Genomic DNA, 22941 nt, shown 5'->3' with positions numbered 1-22941 from the left:
GGTATGGCAAACTCCAGGAAACTCGGGGAACAGAGACAGAGGAAGAAGGGAGGCTGGTGAGAATTGGCTGGCATATTCGGGAACAGAGGAAGAAAGGCAGCTGGGGCAGGACTCGGGAAATTGCAAACAGAGCAAACAGACGGAGTGGCAGCGAGCGAGGGAGGCAGGTGGAATCGGCAGACTTGGGGAACGAAAAGGAAAGGAAAAGGAAAGGAACAAAAGGAAAGGCAGAGGAAATTGACTACAGAGAGGGGGTGGCTGGTGGGTAAACGAACGTCAAATTAAGCCCAACATCAGCGGGAGAATCAGGGAGATGAAGTAGGCGACAACACTTGCTAGGGTAAGGGGCCGTTAAAAACCATTTGGACTGTGAGGGCGCGCTGCTGACCTTCTCGCCCCAAAAAGGGAAAAAACCAATTCCATGGTTCCGGGCCCCACTCCCCGCCAAAAAACACCAGCTAGTCTTCCACACCCTGCACCAACAAAAAACAAAAATCCCTCAGCTCCCAGTCACCCCTTAAAAAAAACAACAACCAGGGAACTGCGTTGGCCAGCCGCTGGCAGTCCCCCCCCCCCCAAAAAAAAACCCCCAGACAGTCTTCCTGACCCCTCCTCATACAAAAATAATAAAGAGAGCCACAGCTCCCAATCATCCCACCAAAAAAAAGGGACTGTGTGGGCCAGCATTGCCTACAATGCTGGGAACTGTGAGCACAAACAGCTGCGGGGCGGGGGGGGGAGAGCGAGAGAGAGAGTTGTAGGGGGGAGAGCGAGAGAGAGAGTTGTGTGGGGGAGAGAGCGAGAGAGAGAGTTGGGGGGAGAGAGCGAGAGAGTTGGGGGGGGAGCTGTGCAAAGAGAACTGCAGAAAAATAACACAGACACAAGCACGAAATGAAGAATAGCCAAACAAAGCCACTAAAACCATACATTCACAGACTAAGTAACACAGAAACCACAGGCAGCATAAATAATCAAACAAGCAGGAAGAGCAACATATTTGCCTCAGCAAAAAAAGAAAAGAAAAGTGAAAATGCTTTGACCGCCTGACACAAAACTCTAAAATGACCCACACATACTAAAGACACTGCCCAGCAATGCAGAAATAACTACAGACAAATCATACAAACAGAGCAGCAAAACAAAGCCTCACTGACTATATGCTAACAAGCTAAGACACAGAGAAACCCAAGCCAAAATCAGCTATAAGAAAAAACATGAACAGCAACAGAGCAGCGATGACAAAAACACCCTTGTACTAAAACTTGAGGCACTCGCCCCCACCATAATACATAAAGCGCAGCACCTGTGTTATGAGTGTATTTTTCAGCTAGGTACTGCAAAGTAAAAGCGTGTTCTATAGTAGAACGTCCTTCTCGAAAACCTGCCTGCTCAAGGGCCAAGATGTTATTAGAATCTATCCAGTCAGACAGTTTCTCAGCTAAATGTTTGGCATATATTTTACTAATCACATTTAAAAGACTATTGGGGTGGTAACTGGCAGGGTCATTCCTTCTGCCTTTTTTATAAATCAGTACTATAATTGCAACTCCCCAATCTGGCGGTATTTTTGCCATATTGTCGATAAATGTAAATAAAGAAGCTAAAACAGGAACCACCAGTCCAAGTTCGACCGTAGAACTTCAATGGTGATAAAATCAGTTCCAGGGGCTTTGCCTTTTTAAAACTGTCTCACAAGATTCTCAACTTCTGAGCAGGAGACTGGGCACCAACTCGGGAGTTCAGTTGTATATACATCAATATTTACCATTGAGGGAACATTCTGTCTATATAGCATATGGAAATGGCACTCCTTCAACACAGGAGTAATGTGGTCTCTCCTAGATGACTCAGAGACCAACCTGGCCACCACATTCAGTACCAACTGCAGTTTCCGGACTACATACAAAGGCAGCCCCACATAGAGTGCATTGCAGTAGTCCAGCCTGGAGGATACCAGCATATGTACCACTGTTCTGAGGTCATTCATCTCAAGAAATGGATGCAGCTGAAGCTGAAGCTGAAGCTGATAGAAAGCACCTCTGGCCACAGCCACAACCTGGGACGCTGGGGAGAGGTTCAGATCCAGAAGCACCCCCAGACTGCGGGCCTGTTTGTTCTGGGCGAGCGTGACCCCATCCAGAACTGGCAGATCAAAAACGTCTCCCAAGTTCTGACTACACAATAAGTACCTCCGTCTTATCTGGATTCAGTCTCAGTTTGTTATCCCTCATCCAACCCATCACTGCCTCCAGGCAGGCATTAAGGGAGCTTATGCCTTCTCCTGATGATGTTGACATGGAGAAATAGATTTGGGTGTCATCAGCATATTGCTAACACCTTGCACCAAATCTCTTGATAATCTCTCCCAGCTGTTTCATGTAGATGTTAAACAACATTGCCGACAACAATGAGCCCTGAGGCACACCATACAAAAGTTTAGATTTTGATGAACAAGCGTCTGTAAGAGACACCATCTGGAATCTGCCCATGAGGTAGGATCGGAACCACTGCAAAGCAATGCCTCCTACCCCCAGTCCCCTCAGACATTCCAGAAAGATACTATGGTCAATAGTATCAAAAGCCGCTGAGAGATCCAAAAGGACCAACAGAGTCACTCTTCCTCTGCCCATTCCCAATTGGAGATCATCCATCAGGCCAACCAACGCCGACCAAGCTAATCCCATAGCTTGCCCAAAGGCCTGTTTGAAATGGGTCTAGATAACCCTTAGGAAGGAGTCTGAAAATAAATCGAAGAAATAATAATAATAATAATAATAATAATAATAATAATAATAATACCCCCAGTGAGGCACTACTTTGGCATGGTTGTGGGGCTTGTGTGCTCTGAGGAAGGTGAGAGCTATGCCAGAGGCCCAACCATACTGGACAGGTCTCACCAGAGGAGCCAGACAAAGAGTGCCTCTCCCATCAACAATATGGTGAGACGTAACTTTAATAAATCTATACTGGATCGGTCGTCGCCCGGGTCAACAAGGACCATGCCAGGTTCTGGAGTCCCTGAACATCTGGTGGCAAGTGGGCAACAGGACTCAGGATCTTCAGTTGAGCAACCAGGGCTGAAGACAGCAAAGTTACTGGAAGAAACGTCGCTTAACCAAAAGATATATATGAAAAATGCCAACAAGGAAATAATGATCTGCTATTACAAGTCTAGTCCAACTAGAAGAGGTTATTTATAAAGAATGTACCAAATTTGGAAAGAGAAGCATCCAGACACAGAAATAACAGAACAAAGGCTAGCAGACCAGAGAAGATTCATAATAAGAAATAAAGTATTCACAGGAGTTGAGCTGGAAGAACTGCAAAGAGCAACACAGGCTCAAGATATGGAAGAAGAATTACCACCAACTGAAGAAGTTGCTCAGGCGCAGGTGGAGGAGGTGTTGGAAATAGAGGATACCCAGAGGCAGATTAACGTAGGGCCCCACGTTTTCGAGGGCCTCGCATGCCCGGCTTCCAACTGGGAATTAAAGTTAAAACTTTACCTGTTTTATTTGGTCCATGTTAGATAAAATATCCCTTTTCTACTAAATGTGCCTTTTAAGAGAAGCCCCAGCACAGCATCTGTCCAGTGGCTGTTGCTGGTGCCTACCACACTTTTCTTTTTAGAGTGTGAGCCCTTTGAAGACAGAGAATCATCTATCCACTCTTTATTTTTCTATGTAAACCACCTTGAGAATTTTGATTGAAAAACGGTATATAAATGTACACTGTTGTTGTAGTAAGTGTGAGTTTGTGGCTTGGTCTCCCATACTCCAAAATATAGCAAATGAAAAAATTGAATTACTTTACTATGCAAGTAAATAATTTATGTTTTAATATTTATGTGCATTTTTTAAAATTCAGGGCCCCTTTATAACATATGCTACAGGCCCCGCACTAGCTTAATCCGGCCCTGAGGATGCCACTGTTACTGAACTGTTTCAAAATCATAACCAGGCAACCTCCCCTTTGCCTTCACCTCAAAAACTCGAATGCCGTTTAACAGAAAAGCAACAAGAACTAAAGCAAAAAATAACTGAGCACATGAACCAAACATCCACCAGGGTTCGAATTCCAGCTCTAAAAACAGTTGCCAAAAAACAACTTGCTCAGGTATTAAAAGATGTCAATGCTGCACTTGCAGAAATAACAACCAATAATTTGCAAGAAATAAACCAACTAATATACAGTGCAGCAACAATAACAACACAAGAGCTATGATATAAGATCAATGGACCTGTTAAAAAAGAAAGTAGTACATCACCTAAATGAAAGATTAGATTAGAAAATAAAATCTCCAGGCTTAGATCAGATGCTAGTAAATTGAAAGATATGAAAGACAAGAAGCTGAAGAATGAAAACACCAAACAGTATCTGATCCAAAAATACCACCTAGATTCAAGGAAAATTAGAGAAGTCCTGGAAATAATAAAGCAGCAAATAACAGCAGTGTCAAAGAAGATTAGCAGATATGAAGCCAGAATCACACAACACAGGCAGAATCTCCAATTCCAGTCAAATCAGAGACGTTTCTACCAAAGCATAGAAGGAGAAACTGCAAGAAACATTGAAACACCAAATAAAGAAGAAACAGTGCAATTCTGGGGGAAATTATGGGACAATCCAATAGATTATAATAAAAAAGCAGACTGGGTGAAAGAGGTCGAAAAATGTAACCAACAAATGCAAGATCTAATAATAACACCAGAATTAATAAGTGAAAGAGCAAAGAAAATTAAAAATTGGACTGCTCCAGGTGACGATGAACTGCATGGCTTTTGGCTTAAACACCTAACAAGCCTTCATAAACAACTATCAAAACAGTTCAATCACATTTTGCAAGGAGGTGATATTGAACAATGGCTAACAACTGGGAAAACTCATCTCATCATAAAAGACCCGGCAAAAGGTGCAGTTCCAAGTAATTATAGACCGATAACCTGCCTGCCAACCATGTTCAAATTATTAACTGGAATAATACCAGATGAAGTGATGCAACACTTATTAGCTAACAAAAAGCTTCCAGTTGAACAGAAAGGAAATTGCCCGAACACCAGAGGCACAAAAGACCAGCTGCTGATTGACAAAATGATTTTAGAAAATTGCAAGAGAAGAAAAACCAATCTAAGTGTTGCATGGATTGACTACAAGAAAGCCTTCAATTCATTGCCTCACACATGGATTCTAAAATGTTTAGAAACAACTGGTGTCATCAAAAACATTCAGATATTTATTTAAAAAGTAATGAGCATGTGGAGTACACAGTTAACAATCAATGGCGAGACACTTGGACAGGTTAGCATTAGAAGAGTCATTTTCCAAGGGGACTCACTATCCCCTCTGTTATTTGTAATCACCATGACCCCACTTTCACAAATACTAAACAAAACAGGCCTCGGATACCAAACATCTAAAACATCAAGTCAAATCAACCATCTGCTGTACATGGACGATCTGAAGTTGTATGGAAAGTCCCAGTCAGAAATTGAATCACTGCTAAACACTGTCCGTATATTCAGTAGCGATATAGCAATGGAGTTTGGACTAGACAAGTATGCTGCATTAATAATGAAAAGAGGGAAAATAACAAAAACAGAAGGAATAGAACTGCCCAATGGAAGCAAGATCAAGAACCTGGAAGAGAAAGAACATTACAAATACTTGGGCTTTCTCCAGGCTGATAACATTGCACACACTGAAGTTAAAAGAAAAATTAAGTGAATACATCAGGAGAGTTAAAAAAATCCTCAAGTCCAAACTCAATGGCGGGAACACCATACAAGCCATAAACACCTGGGCTATACCAGTTATCAGATACACTGCAGGAATAATAGACTGGACCCAGGCAGACCTAGAGATGCTAGATCGTAAGACCAGGAAAATCATGACCATCAATCATGCTCTGCACCCCCGCAGTGATGTCGATAGGCTATACCTCCCTCGCAGCTCAGGTGGAAGAGGAATGCTGCAAGTCCATCAAACAGTAGAGGAGAAAAGAGGCCTTGAAGAATATATCAAGGACAGTGAAGAAGATGCACTTCAAATGGTCAATAACGCGAAACTATTCAACACCAATGAAACAAAGCAGGCCTACAAGAAAGAACAAGTCAAGAACCGAGCTGAAAAATGGAGAAAGAAGCCCCTTCATGGTCAATATTTGCACAATATAAGTGGAAAATCAGACATCACCAAGACCTGGCAATGGCTTAAGAATGGCAACTTGAAGAAAGAAACAGAGGGTTTAATACTGGCTGCACAAGAACAGGCACTAAGAACAAATGTAATAAGAGCAAAAGTCGAAAAGTCAACAACAAACAGCAAGTGCCGCCTTTGTCAAGAGGTGGACCACCTAATCAGCTGTTGTTAAAAGATCGCACAGACTGACTACAAACAAAGGCATGACAAGGTAGCAGGGATGATACACTGGAACATCTGCAAAAAATACAAGCTACCTGTAGCTAAAAATTGGTGGGACCATAAAATTGAAAAAGTGGTAGAAAATGAAGATGTAAAAATATTATGGGACTTCCAACTACAAACAGACAAACATCTGCCACACAATACACCAGATATAACTGTAGTCGAGAAGAAAGAAAAACAAGTCAAAATAATTGACATAGCAATACCAGGGGATAGCAGAATAGAAGAAAAAGAAATAGAAAAAAATCACCAAATACAAATATCTACAAATTGAAATTGAAAGGCTGTGGCAGAAGAAGACCAAAATAATCCCAGTGGTAATTGGCACCCTGGGTGCAGTTCCAAAAGACCTTGAAGAGCACCTCAACACCATAGGGGCCACAGAAATCACCATCAGCCAATTACAAAAAGCAGCCTTACTGGGAACAGCCTATATTCTGCGACGATATCTATAACAATTGACAATAAAATTCAGCCATCTCAGGTCCTTGGGAAGGACTAGATGTCTGGATAAAACAAACCAGTCAATAACACCTGTCTGACTGTGTAAATTAATAATAATAATATTAATATTAATATTAATATTAATAATAATAATAATAATAATAATAATAATATAATGCCCTTATACAAAACTATGATGTGGCCACATTTGGAGTACTATGTCAATTCTGGTCACCATGTAGAGGTCTGTAAAATCATGCATGGTGTGGAGAAAGTTGATAAAGATAATTTTTTCTCCCTCTTTCATAACACTAGAACCAGGGGTCATTCCATGAAACTGATTGCCAAAAAATTTAGGGACGACAAAAGGAAGTACTTTTTCACAGACCACATGATCAACTAGTGGAATTATCTGCCACAGTATGTAGTGACAGCCAACAGTCTGGATGGCTTTAAGAGGGGTTTATATAAATTCATGGAGGACAGGTCTATCAATGGCTACTAGTCTGAGGGCTATAGGCCACCTCCAGCCTCAGAGGCAAGATGCCTCTAAATACCAGTTGCAGGGGAGTAGCAGTAGGAGAGAGGGCATGCCCTCAGCTCTTGCCTGTGGGCTTCCCAGAGGCATCTGGTGGACTACTGTGTGAAGCAGGATGCTGGACTAGATGGGCCTTGGGCATGATCCAGTAGAGCTGTTTGTATGTTCTTAGCTGTTATGTCAAAAAGATGCAGCCTGCTATGTCACACTGTTCCTGGGATGAGGAAAGTGGCACCTGGCAAAATGTCCTCTTCTACATACTGTAACTATTAAAAGTACAGGACCCACATCCTAGGAATACTCGGCACTGAATCAGCTTCTCTCTAAATTAACTTCAAACTCCCTTTCTGCACACAAATGATTCCAAAACGCTTCTGTATCAGGCCCACAGCATGTTCCTCATTCAACCCAGTGGTCCTAAAAAAAGAGGATGAAACTAGCAACATTAAAATTTGGAGGGGAAAGTGTTGTAGCTTTTCAGCTCTTTGGCCTGCTGCTGTCACTTATCACACAGCATGTGCTGACAGGCAGAGAGACCGCTTGAAGAATAATGGAGCCAGAAGAAATCATCGTAATGAGGTTTATAAGGAACAAGTCATGCTCAACAAACTCAATCATTTCCCTTGATAGAATCTTGAGCTCATAAGTGCAAAGATACTGTGACCAAGGCAGCTTGGCGATAACAGAGTGCTGCTCTCAGATACATTTGTTTTGGTGGACATATTAACAGCTCTCTGTTTATAGCTGAATCTTTTCCAGGCCAAAAATCTGAGGAGGAACCTTAGACGGTGGGCATCCTCTGAAGAGGAGAAGGAATCTAAATCTGTCTCGTCCCATTAGCACCTTGCTTCTTTGGTGAGGCACTATTATGAAAAGTTAGCGTCAGATCAACGCAGGTCAAAGAAGAGGCGTTATAAATTTAATAAATAATCATAACAGTAAGTCAAGTACCAGGAACAATGTTATTAAGCAACACATAGCCCAGCACTTCTAGGGAAAGCCTAAGCCTGGCCAACTCTACACTGTGGAATGATGTGGTAGAATGGACAACAGATGTGAGAGCACATTTTTGAATGGACCCTATGTTAAAAAACAAACAAAAAACAAGTTGCTCTGGTAAGAACTAATCTACCTGCTTTCCTTTCACTATAATCTTAATTTGTAATTACTATCTTCAAAATTTAGCCCAGTTGTGCCTCAACCATTCACACGCCCGCCATCGAGAATTGAGGCGAATGATATCATCACAAACTATGCTGTGTCCCTATGTGTCACTCACTACAACTGTACCAAATTTGGTCCAAATCGGTTAGGCGGTCCACAAGTTAGCCCACTTGTGTCTCAATGTTTGCACGTCTGCCATCTTGAATTGGGGTGGATGACATAATCACAAACTATGCTGTTGAGGTGTCCCTATAATTGTACCCAATTCAGTTCATATTGGTCCAGGCATTGAAAAGTTGATAGTGGGACACACAGACACATGGAATGCCAGGTGATCTCATAAGCTTACTTTCCTTAAGGAAAGTAGGATAATAAAAAGAATTCTGGGCAGGAAGAAAACTAGTACAGCACATGTGAGCTAGACTATAACCTTTTCTTGATGTACTAGTTTTTTTCATCTTAAAAAGGATTTTTTAAAAATGGGGGTAGCAGTCAAAAATGTCATTCCCTAACTTCAGCCTAAAGTAGCTTAGTCCATTCTACTCCCTCATTCTGCTGCACTTGTAGAGCAGACCTTAGTTCAGAGGAAAGAAGGCTTTATTCAAGCCCTTATTATTTGCATGCAATACTTGGCATGCAACCTGACCCTATGCATGTTTACTCAGAAATAAAGTAAAGTTGTGCCCTCAAGTTGGTGTCGGCTTCTGGCGACCACAGAGCCATGTGGTTTTATTTGGTAGAGTATAGGAGGGGTTTGCCATTGCCATCTCCCAGGGAGCACTGAGAGGGCAGTGGAATGTATGTGGGGATGGCGCTGGGTTTTGAGCTGAATGGGTACTTAAGCGTGGGAGTATTCACTGCTGCCAAGTAGGTAGGCACACCGGGAATATGCCCTGTTACCCTGTGAGCCAGTCCAAGCCTCCCATCTCCCACGCAGTATGAGATGATGTCTTTTGACATCTTCCTATATTGCTGCTGCCCAGTATAGGTGTTTCCCATAGTCTGAGAAACATACCAGCGGGGATTCAAACCAGCAACCTCTTGCTCCCATTTGGTCCCACTGAATTAAGTGGAACTTATTCCCAAATAAATAAAAATGCAGTCTCCCTCCTCTCCGACTTTCTCCATGAAGGATTTCAGCCCTCATTATACAAAATGGATGGTGTCAGTTTGAGAGTCACTGGGAAGCCCTCTCCCTTAACCAGTCAGCATATCACTTTGTAGCTGAGATTTCCCCGACTTGAGAGTGCCTTTGGGCTCTGTGAAACTTGCAACATGCCTCTGGGTGTCCGCAAGGCAGAGAGAAAGTGTCGGTGTTTGTGTTCATACCTGTTTGTGAGTGTGAGACAGGGACTGTGAGTGTGAACACAAGATGAGGAGGAGGTAGCCAAAACCTCCTTTTTAGCAACAGGAGCAGACTGACTCAACGGATCCTTCTCATTGGGGTTGAGAGTGTGTGAGATTGGGACTTCACAGCTCCCTGAGTAAATTGTGTATCACAGGAAGAGTGACCAAATGCAGAGAACAGGGCTCTGGTACTATCAAGAGTTGTGCAGAAGAGGACATTTCAGCAGGTGTAGCTTTCTAGGCCCTTACAGACCTAAACCACCCCGGTTGAAATTTCTACTTCTCTGTACTGTAGCTATTCAAAGTGCAAGTGCCTAGCCTGGTCCATCTGGCCACCTGTCAGGGACAAGCCATGACAGCAGCCACTAGGTGGCACAAAACAAGAGCAGACAGGCAACCAGCCAGGGCTCAGGGATCAAAACCGTGGCCAAAGGTCAGGAACATGCCAGAGGTCAGGCCAAGCATACAGCTCAGGGACTTAAGTGAGCACACACACACTCGAAGACCTGAGGCAAGGCCTCCTTCAGACAGAAAGCCTCTTCCACTTTTCCTGACTGCAGGGAACCCAATAAGGACCTCACAGGGGAGGGCCAGTATAATACCTGGAGACTAGAAAAGCTTCTGCAGCGCAGCAAGTCATCACAAGGGCCTGTGGCAAACAGAGTCCCAGTCTCAGGGCATACTGACACTTTCCTAACCAGGCAGGAAATAGCCTTTTTGTAAATATCCCCACAGCCATAGTGCCTCCTTCCCCGGTCAGCTTGCAGGGAGGGAGATACTGATACCACATTGTTCAACATACCCTTGTTATTGGAGAAGTGCGAGACCAAATCATGGTTGCCACCACCTGGTATATGTTACTGGAAGAGATAGGGCCTTCTTAAGACTCTGAGAGGACCAGGGGTAGAATGTTTATTTGAGGGGGTCTTCCCCACACACTTTCTTTTCTCTGGCTGACATACTGTGCAATGTGGTGGAATGTAACATGTGTACAGTTGAGCAAGTGCAAAAATTGTGCAAATTGAGTTGCACAACCATGTTGCCATTATATATAACAACCGCAGATATAATGACCACACCATATATATAATGGCTGCACTATTGTGCAACTCCAGTGTTTAAATGGAATAAACCTGAATACTGAACAGGGGCGCACCAAGGTAATTTGGGTCTCTGGACCGCCCAGCCGCGAGCTCCCCTCCCCCCCACACACACACACACGAGGCCACCAACCAAAGCTCTGGTTTCTTTTCCCCCCCTTTTTCCTTTTTTTAAGAGAGATCATCTTTTTTTTTTTTTTTTGAGAGAGAGAGAGAGAGAGAGAGAGAGATTGTCCTTTTTTTGGAGAAAGAGATTGAGAGAGAGAGAGAGATTGTCGCAAGTCGGTGACATCACGGGCTTGCGACGATCTCTTCTGTGCAGGCGCACCTCACATTTGCTTAAAGACGCTGGCCCGCACAGATGGGCACAGCATTGCTCCTGCTCCCACCCCATCACCGCCGGGGGAGCGGGGAGAAGGGAGAAGGACTGCCCCGTTCCCCCCACACACACACACACAACCACCCCTCAGCCATGGTAAGAGGTTTTTTTTTTTTTTTAAAAAGCAGAGCTTTAGCAGGGTGAACGCAGGATGGCTGCCGGAGGTCTCCATCCCCAGCTATTTGGAGGCTCCCCTGGACCTTGGAGGACCAGACTGGGTCCCCAAGGTCTGGAGGTTAGTGTGCCTCTGATACTGAATTAATTTTTGGAGTTATATTTTAACTGAATAGTTTTACTGTCTTGAATGAAAAAGATCAATCTGATCATTTAAAATACTGAACCATCATTTGGAAGGGGTCCTCCATGTGTGACACAGGGCAATTGGTCCCCTTCTCCTCCCACTCACTGGGAAGATGATTTTGTCTCTATCGACCTGGATATAAATAGGTAGTACTGGGGAATAGCAATTCTGAATTATCAATTAATCAACCTGGCTGGCTTCATGACAAGCTACATGTTACACTGCACCACATGTATGAGAGCTCCTGTCAGTCCCCTCCCTCCTTCCCTGCCAGCTTCTTTTATCCTTGGGGATTCCATCCAGACCTTTGTAGGCGAGTTTCAGAAATTACTTTAGGACCATGACTGAGAGGCATATTGGCTCATCTAGATTGAGGTACAAGCCTAATTCAAGTGTTGAGCTTTAAGAAGGACAATGTCTATTTTTGTATTTCAGGTAGAGGAACAATGTTACAATTGTAAAACAAGACAAATCTGTCTACTGGATGATGGAAGGGGACATTAGTCCTCCTGGTGCCAAATCTGAAATCCAGCAATCCATTGCTGGGCACTCTAGCTGCTTCTGGGTATCCTCCAGGGAAGGTAGTCACTATGGAGGCAGATACCACAAAAAGGCCAAACCTAACCCTGGAAGTATAGCACCCATGTTATTGAATAAAGCATAAAAGATGCTACCAATTGAAGGCACATTTCACTCTGTTAACGTAGTTTGGGCACAGAAGATGACAGCCAATCTAGAGAAGAAGAACTAATGTTATCTGGGGGTTGATAGGGCTGAGTCATGGGAAAGATTTGAAAGGAGCGTATGGAGAGTTTGGTTAAGTGACAAGTCACGACAAGGCAGTGGGGAGATGTGGGAGGTGTGTGGGGTGTTAGAGATGTCAAGTGATTGATGGGTGTAAACCCCAAAGCTAGAGAGAAAAGAGGGTTGTTAAAAGGCAGAGATGTTGCAAGTAACATTACTAGTTTCTCGTGTGAAATTTCAGGGATCCTTCCCCTCCATGACCCTCCTTGCATGATTTACCCATGTGATCTGGAAAATGCAAAAAGCAGGCAAGTTCTTCTTAAAAACCCCTAGCAGCTCTTTCTCACAGATGTGTGCTGAAGTCTTCTGCAGGAAGCTATGGGGCAGCCACACTCTTGTAGGACCATGTGGCTCCAGGAGAGGAAAGCTGGCAATATCAAAAATGGTTGGGATCTATGGGATTTGGGGTCAACCGGGGTAAACTCAACTAGATTTCTGTTATCTGCCATTATAGATTCATGTGTCTGCTACCATAAGGTAGCAGATGAGAAGTTATGGTAGGGAGCAAGACCAAGATACTGTTATGTAACTGAAGTGGTTGGGGCCATAGCTCAATAGAAGAGCACATGCTTTGCATGCAGAAGTTCCTAGGTTCGATCCTTGGCATCTCCTTGGCCTGAAGCTCTGGAGAACCTGCTACACAGACAGATTTGACTTCACAGAAGGCAGCTTGATACATTGGTGGCCATGAGAGCTTTTGCCCTGTCATGGCCATTAAAAGGATGGACCCCAAGTGTAGTGTATTGATTATGCTGTAACTTAACTACAAATAAAGACATTAAACTGAATTTAGCTTGACTAGCAACATTTCTTAATTTGAAGATGCAATATTTTTAAAAGTCACTTAAAGAGGAGCATTAGTGCTTAAAATGCATCAGGATTGTATTGATTGAGATATATTTGTTGTCCTTCCCCTTTGACTTGATACTGCATTTGGTGCAATTCCTTCCAATAATTGGTGCAGTTCACATACATACCCAATCATCCACTAGAAGGTAAACACTGTAATGTTCAGTGTGACCCAGAGACACAGGAGCAGGACTAGAGATACTGAGGCTATGGAGCAAAATTTTACTATTTTTATCCACCTAGTGGCACAGAGGGGAAATAACTTGCCTAGGGAGAAGAGGTTGCTGGTTTGAATCTCCACTGGTATGATGCCCAGACTATGGGAAACACCTATATCGGGCAGCAGCGAGATGGGAAGATGCTGAAAGGCATGATCTCATACTGCATGGGATATGGCAATGTTAAACCCCTCCTATATTCTACCAAAGACAACCACAGGGGTCTTGGGTTGCCAGGAGTCAATACCGACTCGATGGCACAACTTTACCTTTATCCTAAATAATATGGTGGAGCCCTAATCTGGGCACATCATAGCTCCTCTGGTGCAAAATCTAAGGGCTTGTGATTGATTGATTGATTGATTGGTTGGTTAAGTGCTGTCAAGTCGGTGTCAGCTCTTAGCGACCACATAGATAGATTCTCTCCAGGATGATCTGTCTTCAACTTGGCCTTTAAGGTCTCTCAGTGGTGCATTCATTGCTGTCACAATCAATTCCATCCACCTTGCTGCTGGTCATCTTCTTCTTCTCTTTCCTTCAACTTTCCCCAGCATTATGGACTTCTCAAGGGAGCTGGGTCTTCACATAATGTGTCTGAAGTATGATAGTTTGAGCTTGGTCATTTGTGCCTCAAGTGAAAATTCTGGTTTGATTTGTTCTATGATCCATTTGTTTATTTTCCTGGCTGTCCATAGTGTCCTCAAAAGTTTTCTCCAGCACCAAAGTTCAAAAGTGTCAATGTTTTTTCTATCTTGCTTCTTCAAAGTCCAGCTTTCGCATCCATAGAGTGTCACAGGAAAAACCATTGTCCAAATGATTCTAATCTTTGTAGGTGTAGACACGTCATGGCATCTAAATATCCTTTCCAAGGCCTTCATTGCAACCCTACCAAGTGCTAGTCTGCAGCACATTTCTTGACTGCTGGATCCTTTACTGTTGATGGTCAATCCTAAAAGGCAGAAGCTATCCACCACTTCAATGTGTTCATTGTAGGGACTTTAAAAAAAACCCAAAAACCTACCATCAGTGCAGGTGATATTCCTCTTAGCACTATGTATGCACAATTCCCAGTCCTGTAACATTAGTGGGAGACTAGTGGGAGATCTGAACAAATGTGTGATGAGATGGAAGCCTTGTTGCATGGGATAGTGAAAACAATAACAACCACCTGTTCACTCCTGAGGTGGAGATGGGTGTTGGGTGAAGCAAAATGAATGAATAATGTGCCTTCCAGTGCTGGAGAGAGGAAGCACACATCCTTTCAAGGAAAGAGTGGAAATAGAATTGAGGGTAATACTGGGAGGAACAAGGAAAAATCCTTGTTCATTTTTAAAATTTCATTTAAATGGCCATAATACAGAAGCACTCACTCTGAGGAGAAGAAGGAGAAGTGTGTGTGTGTTGGTGTTGCTCGCCCTCACTGATGTCACTGGCACTATCTAGTGTCCATGACAATTGCCCAACCATAATGAACACAGCAATCTCAAGAAGAATAGTAATGGCTAGGTCTTAGCGCTGGAAATAATCAAATTTAACTAGCAAAAACCTCAAGTTGGAGTTGGAGTGCTGGGGGGGGGGAGAGATTTCCTTTTTTCTTTTCTTTTTTTAATTTTAACATATTTTCATACCACCCAAAACTCAAGTCTCTGGATGGTTTACAACAAGCCTCCTACAGTGGAAGCAGGAAAAATTCTATCTTCTTCAGTAAAAAAGACAAGTGTGCCATCCTTTCCCTCAGAAGGACACAAAGCTTGTATAAATCCTAAATATCCTTTTGGCTCTTTTGAAAGCCATTGCTGTGCAACAGACGATAAAAATGTATTTTCCATCCATGTTCTATGATTATGGAAGGATCAACCCCTCCTTCTACTGCACTGCAATGTATTAAGGTTCAGGGTCAGCAAATGGCTTTCCCTTATTTCCCCAAGCCTCCTTTGTGAGGTGGGTCCATTCTACAGTCAAAAAACCTGAGGCTGGGACAGTCGGTCAAGCCTGAGGATGCTCTGAGATTTGAGCCAAACCCCTGCATCCCACTCACACACCCTCTTCAGCCCAGCCTGAGTGTCTGGTGCAGGGATGCTACAGAAAAGCGGACTTCTTCTCTGGTAGGTGGACTTCATGATCTGACTGGCTCACATATCAGCCCTCAGGAAGCACAGATCTGCCCGCTAGGCAGGTCAGCCTTCCACCTTCCACTTGGGATCAAGTGTGGTGTTGTAGATCCCATCCCTCGGGTCTTCCCTGGACGACTGCCTCCCACTCGATGGCAGGACCTTCTGAAGCTCGGCGGCTTCTTTGCCAAGTCATCATCGGGGGCAGCCAGCCTCGCTGACAGCAGCAAGGAGGCGTATGTCGTGTTCGAGGGCTCAGTTCTCCTCCTGCCCGGGTTGGGAAGGGTTAAGTGCCCGCTTCCGAGTGTCTCTAAGGTGACACTGCACTCCTGGGTAGCGCTAGCGCAGCAGCCCCTTCCCTCCCCGCTTCCCTCCCCCCCCCTCTCTCTCTCTCCCCCTTTGCTTTGTCTTCTGCAGCGACTGTACAGGATCCGTGCAGGCTCCTTGCTTGTTCCCTGGCAGCGCTGAGCTGAGCGGGCTGTTCCCGAAAGAGACACCAAGGTGAAGCTTCGGGTGTCTCAGGTGGCTCAATCCTGCTCCCTCTTTTCAGTGGCCAGCAGGAACAGGAGAAAAAGGAGGAGGAACACCAGGCTTCCCTTTTCCTCTTGGCAAAACCCGTCCTTACCCAGTTGGCTGCCTTCTGTGAACTCTTCGCTTCTCTTTACTCTTCCTGCCTCTATAGAGGCAGATGGCTCTCGCTGGGCAGTTACTCAGTCTTGCCTAAGTTTCTGGATTTTTTTTTCCACTTGGATTCCTCCTCCGGCTTTTGTTTTCTGAAAGAGTGAGGCTGAATGGGAAGATTCTGAGCTTCATTAACCACCTACCTAAAAAGGTGCCAAATAGCCTTGGCGAGAAGTTGGACTCTTTTATTTATTTATTTCCTTCCTTCCTTAGTCATTCTCAAGGACAGCAGGGGACATCGGGTACTGGAGGTCTCTGGGTCGCAGGTGTACAAGGAGCCAACAACCGTAGAGTTTGGATACTGTTTCTGAGGATGGCCGAAGCTTCCAGGAACTGGAGAGGATGTGCTCCTGCTGGGGAAGAGGAAGCAGCCCGAGGAACCCAAGCAAACCTGCCAAGGTCTGCAAGAGAAGAGTGGAGGGTTCTGGGAGCTGGGAAGTCACTGCCCGTGCCACCAAGCTTTCAACTGGGACAGACCTTGAACCTGGAGGAGCGGAGAGCATCTGGAGATGAAGCTGGTCCATCCATGGGGGCACAGATGGAGAATCAATTTCTGCACTTAGCCATCAGAAAGCAGGTGTCCTACAGGTAAGGGCTTCCTTCTGCCCCCATCACCCAAAGGGGTTGTACTGGGGGGAAATATAGGTCGCCTCCCAAGACATGTCAGGGTCTTGCCCCCAAGAGGATCACTAAATAGTCCCCATCTCTCTGTGGTTGGTCTTCAACCCAACAAAAGAGAAATCTCAGCAGCCCAGTCCTAAGCATTTGCACTCACAGGCCAATCACATGGAGTTCCCTAGGACTTGTTATGTTACATCCAAGTAAGTGAGCCTAGGATTGCAGCTTTTGGTTTTCTCTGAGCTTTGGTTCCTCTGGCTGCCTCCTCTTAATAGAGGCTGTTCTATCATGGTAGAGGCTGATGAGTTAAATATGACTTTGGAATTCAGTGTGGACTGAGAATTCAATTGAATGTTTCCCCTGGGTGGCGTGGGTGGGCGGGGGGAGGGCGGAGAGACCTGTCCGCTAGCTTTATTGCAGCTCCCCTCACCCAACACCTTCACCATCTGGGAACGGCAGAGAAATGTAGCTGGGCAAGTGGGGTAATAAAATTGCTGAGATGGGTGATAGGGGGACCTCTTGGGGCTTGGCTCAGGAAATCACTCAACAGATGCAGGCCTGTTCCCTGTCTTTGTCTGTATCCTGGAAATGCACCCAGCTTCAGCCCACTCCTTTTGGCTCCCTAATGGTGGGGCCATCTTGTCTGCGCCAGTAGCCAAAATATGTAGCTGAGCTTTCAGTACAGAATAACTCCATGCAATCATGGCTGTAATGTCTCTAGCAAAGCATAGACTCCATTCTTCTTGGTCCAGGATGTTATAAATCTACTGACCTTATTCAAATGGATACTAAGATTTTGTGGCTGCCATTATCTAAAGGGACCAGGAAGAAGCATATAGAGCATATCTGTACTGTATATGCCAGGACACTAAAGTGGAGTGGGGGGCGGAAAACCAAAGGACAGCTGCTAGATGATAACGTGAAAGCTTAAGAAACGAGGCAGCAAAAACCTCCTACATTGTGACCTGTGCCATTATTTGTGCCATCTGCAGAGGTTGCGAGGTTGCCATCTTCTGTTGGTGAGAATGTGAAAGCTTTTGAGTTTCACAGAGCTCTTTAGGAAAACCAACAATAATTCCAGCCTTTCTGGTCAGCAATGTGACTTTCATTATAACAGGCTTATAAGAAGTCTTTAACACTAAGAATTAATAGTCATAAACCCATAAGTGTTGTAGAATGTGTTTTTCTGTCTTCAGGAGTCATAGTTTACTATGATTTAAAGCTCAGCAATAGATTTAAACCCCACAGTCAGCTTGAAGAAGAGTGTTGTGATACTCAAAAGCTTGCTCATTCTGTGCTACTGAACCTGCCATCTCCATAACAGCTTTGCATTACTGAATCTGTACAGTCATTATCAAATGAAGATTTTAGCAATCCATGATTGAAAGTGGCTTGGTAATTATTTACGGTCACAGAGCTTATTACGGGTGGCTCTACACTTTGCGTGGCAAACACAATTGCTGCATGTACCCTAGTGTTTTCCTGCAACAAATGTGTAAACTGGAGACATACATTAAATCTGGGATGCCCGGCCCAGTTCTCCAACAAACCAGCATGGTGCAGTGACTAGAATGCTGGATTTAAATGTTGATAAGTGCTGGGTTCAAATCCTCACTCAGCTATAAAGACCATTGAATGGACTTGTCACTTTCTCTGCCTAACCTACCTCATTGGATTATTGTGAAGCTGAAGCATTAATCTGAGCATCCTAGAGGCAGCAAGATACACATGTAAGAAATTAGTAATGGGAATAGACCAGTGTCCCCTCTAAGGTGTGCACGTTTGCGCGCACACACGTTTTTTGATGAGAGCCAGTGTGGTGTAGTGGTTAGAGTGCTGGACTAGGACTGGGGAGACCCAGGTTCAAATCCCCATTCAGCCATGAAACTAGCTGGGTGACTCTGGGCCAGTCACTTCTCTCTCAGCCTAACCTACTTCACAGGGTTGTTGTGAAAGAGAAACTCAAGTATGTAGTACACCGCTCTGGGCTCCTTGGAGGAAGAGCAGGATATAAATGTAAATAATAATAATTTTAGATGCCGCTCAGGTTGAATCAGGAAGGCCCCACTCTGAATGCACGTGCGCACACACTACCATGATACTGCTGCCCAGAACAAAACTCCTTCCACATATAGATGAAAAAAATGAGAGGGAACACTGGAAGAGACCTATAGTGCTCTGACATGATTTTATGGGCAATCCAGCCTTGTGCATACTGGTCTTGGCATCTTTAATTCGGAAAATTAAAGATGCTGGTGGCTTTAATTCAGGAAAATAGGTGGCACTGCTTTAGTACATTTGATCCCCCAGTATATACGGGCAGGCTGCTTCAGCCCAAGGACTAGGCCAGCACAAGCTGTGTGATCCATACAACTGGCTTCCCACAGAAAGCAGATTGTTGTCCTACAAAAAATGTACCTGCCTTTTCCTTGGACCTTTAATGCAGTTCAGGTTATATGCTACAGGACCAAACTGGGATTGTGGAAAGCTGTCATTTCTGTGTCTCTTTAAGACTCAATCCAAGTCATTTTCATAGCATAAGCAGATGCACAGCTCAAGCCAAGAGGTCTGCTCCAGATACCTTGAAGAGGAGGACACGGAGGCATTTCTCTTGGTTTGCATGCAATTTCACTCGTGTCCCTAGAAACACTGCTGCCTAGCCACTTACTTGCGTAGCTTGTGTCTGCCTGGTACTTCCATGGAAAACCAAGAGAACTGTGCACCTGCACAGAAATCCGAGGCCAATCCCCTGACCTCTTACACTTCTGGGTTCTTGGGTGGGTCCCATTAAGTCACGGTGAAAGTGCCTTATGGGGAGATGTGGCTGTACAGAGGGTGGTGCTTTAGAACCAGAGGCATAACTGTCCTTTATTTGGGGCCCACAAGTGGCTGCTCTGAGCCTCTGAACATTTAAAAGCATTCTGGTCTTGATACCCCCAAGAGTCAGGAATTATAACGCCTCAAAAAGGGAGGCAAGCAGGATTAACCTTTCTTACTATTCTCCAGATGCACATGCCATGTTTTATAGATGGATTAGCCAACTCCAATTATCCAAAGTTCCCTGTGGGAGGAAAGGAACATATTACCAACTAATTTGATCAAGTGGGTTTGCTTTGAACTCTGCTTAGTATTTCTGGAGACCAGTTTCATTTTCCTGTCTGGTCTCCGGCTCTGCTGATGTAGCTGGGCAGACAGACCCAAGTCCATTCTTGAGTTTCCGTTTTGTCCTGATCAGATCCTGCAGCAGCTAACATCACAGGCACACAAAAATACAGCCCTCACACCTATACCCTCCATCCTGACACTTGCAGTGTCTAGTTATAATTAATTCTGTGAAAGTTGGTGAAGGTGACTCACTGAGTTGTCAGTTAGGACGAAATGTTCAAAACTTAGCTTTTAAGCAGTCACAGACACAGACACATTTTCCTATTAAAAGGAGATCTCTTCTATTTGAGGAGTGCTGAAGCCTCTTTAATGCCACAAGGAAATGATGTGCCGTTCAAGACTCGCATATTTTTTTATTAACATGCTCTCAAATCTTCTACCACACTCAGGCATGGATGCTAAATATGGTTCCAACCAGAATGGAAGCCAGATTGTGAATCCTTTTCAGGACAGAGAACCATCTTCACATTCCTTTTGCCACCCTGTGGAAAATCTGCTTGGTTGAAGAATGGTATATAAGTAGTAGCAGTAGTAGTAGTAACAACAATAACTAACAATAACAATTTCATCATCATCATCATCATCAATTCCCCCTTTGCTGCCATCATCTAACTTAGAGTCTGAAGAAGCATAAGGGAGGGGCAGGATGATGAGGCTGGAGACATCGCTGAACTAGATCTGGTCTTTGGCCTGGCTCTTGCACAGCTAACAGAAAATCAGGTCTGACTGCTCCCTAGAGAGTGTATATGAATAGGCCCAAGCTATTGCATTACAATATGCTGCACTGGATCAGACTGGACTAGCCGTGGATCAGACTGAGAGCACAGTTGGTGTAAGTGTAAGTGTGTTGTGTAAGCCACTGTAAGTGGCTAGATGGGAGAACACGGCTGCAGAAAGAGAGTGCCTGATAAAAGGTTTCAGGTTAGGTCACCACATTTGCATAGCACATGCCAGTCCATGCCTATAGATGAGAGTTTGCAAATGTAGGTAAACTGAAGCTTTTTGCAAACAGTCAAATTCAGAGCAGCCTGTTGACTAACTCTGAGGCCGCTGTAAAGTAATAGCTGGACAAATGGCAGCCTTAACCATCAAGTCCAGAGAAAAATGAGAAAGAAGGCAACCCAAAGGCACATACATCCACATGGAAGTTTTCTAAAGGGTTGGATGCACAGATATACCTACTCCCTCCAATCCATGTAGTAACATGCCTGTCTTGTGTAGCCTTTGTCAGTACATGAAAGCAACTGCAGAAACTGCTAGCTATATAGTCTACTACCACCAGCTTTGAGATGTCAGTAGTGGAGAAAAGCTACTGTATCTTTATCAAGGGACATTTCCAGCATTTGGAGAAAGCTGCCATGCTGATGTGCTTCTTGTCTCTAGCGAAGGTTATCTCAGGACTCTTTCCTTAGTCTCTTAGTTGGCAACCAATTCCAGGCACCCTGCTTTGAACTGAGCATGGCCTGAAGGACTCCATCAATTCCCCCACAAGCCAAGATGCAGGAAAGGGCTCTTTTACCTCCTCTTCTCTGGTGTGAATGACAACAGAAGGCCTATTTGGATATTATGTTGTACCTCAGTTCAGATGTCTGTGTTAGAAGTGAGAATTCTGAAGCATTGCTCTTAGCACCGCAGTAACCGCATCAGGCCACTAGAGGCATGAGGAGCTATGGTAATAGGTCTCTCTTGGTCAGTTAAGAGTCTCTTAGAGCTGTTCAGTTGTTGTGGAAGGCTAGTGGCTGTTTGGGTATGTTGTTCTCGTTCTCTCTCTCTCTCTCTCTCTCTCTCTCAATATGTGATGTCTAATTTCTTAATAAATCTTTATTTGTATTTGAACTCAGCCTACTGTTTCCAGATAATACCTTGGGCTAAACTTCTTTACCATCAGAGCATACTCTGCAGTGTAAGGGTTTTAATGTTTCTCCTCATACCCCTCAATAGTTTGTACTCTTGAACATGTTTTTGTGTGAATTATTGTACCTGCATTCAATTTAAAAGGTACAAATGCAGAATACAGATAGGAAGTGTACTGCTGTACTACGTTCAATGTAATGTGTGAATAACTATACCTGGTACAAATCTATACCTGTGTACACTGGAAAGGGCTAGAATCTTTAACAGAGTCAGCCCCTTTTGTGCCCCAGCTGCTCGCTTATTGCCTGGGATCTGGCTAATTTATGCTGGAGAGAGTGAGCCATAGAGGTGCATAATGGGAAGTCTCTGGAAGATCTTCTGTTGTTCTTTGCATCAGAGGAGAATGGAGGGGACTAAAGTGCCCTTTGCTTGCGTTTCACCTGCAGATAAATCAGCTGAGATTCATATGGGGGAACTTGGGAGCAGGAGTCATGTGGCCAGATGAGAACCCCTTGGGGGCTTGATTCGCCCCTTGTGCCATCATTGCCCAACACTCCATGGAATTTCAGACATGGGATCAGGCTGGAAATCTGTACACACGACACCCATTCAAACACAGAATGCCTCATTCAGCTAAGGATCCATACATGGAAGCTTACGTCTTCATTCAGCTATCCTCTGGATGGACTGGGGCAATTGTGCATTAAAGATATTTTTAAGATGCCTTTGCTCTTTTCCTCCTCGCAAATAATAATACTGAGCTTTCATATAATGCTTTACAAATATTAAAAGCACTTCACCCCCATTACTTTCACGATTCTGTCAAGAAGATTGCAAGGTAGGCCAGCATCATTATCCTCATGTTGTGAAGGTGGAGGATGCTGAGAACAGTGGCTTACTTAAGGTCACCTAGTGGAATCTCTCTGGTGAGATTTGAAGCTGGAT

General features: G+C 44.2%; 1 protein-coding gene across 2 annotated transcripts in view; it reads left to right on the top strand.

Moving 5' to 3' along the window:
• The first annotated feature begins 15628 nt into the window (after positions 1-15628).
• DGKZ (diacylglycerol kinase zeta) overlaps positions 15629-22941 on the top strand; it is a 202983-nt gene continuing 195670 nt past the window's right edge. For both annotated transcript variants that reach the window (XM_053305639.1, XM_053305630.1), the window contains exons 1-2: positions 15629-15672; positions 16573-16947. In XM_053305639.1, the coding sequence (XP_053161614.1) occupies positions 15644-15672; positions 16573-16947 (404 nt within the window). In that variant the 5' untranslated portion in view covers positions 15629-15643. The remainder of the gene's footprint in view (positions 15673-16572; positions 16948-22941) is intronic.

Source organism: Hemicordylus capensis, chromosome 1, assembly GCF_027244095.1.
Source record: "Hemicordylus capensis ecotype Gifberg chromosome 1, rHemCap1.1.pri, whole genome shotgun sequence".
Lineage (NCBI taxonomy): Eukaryota > Metazoa > Chordata > Lepidosauria > Squamata > Cordylidae > Hemicordylus > Hemicordylus capensis.
Note: the sequence above shows the minus strand (reverse complement) of the source record. Positions and strands in the feature narration are given on the sequence as shown.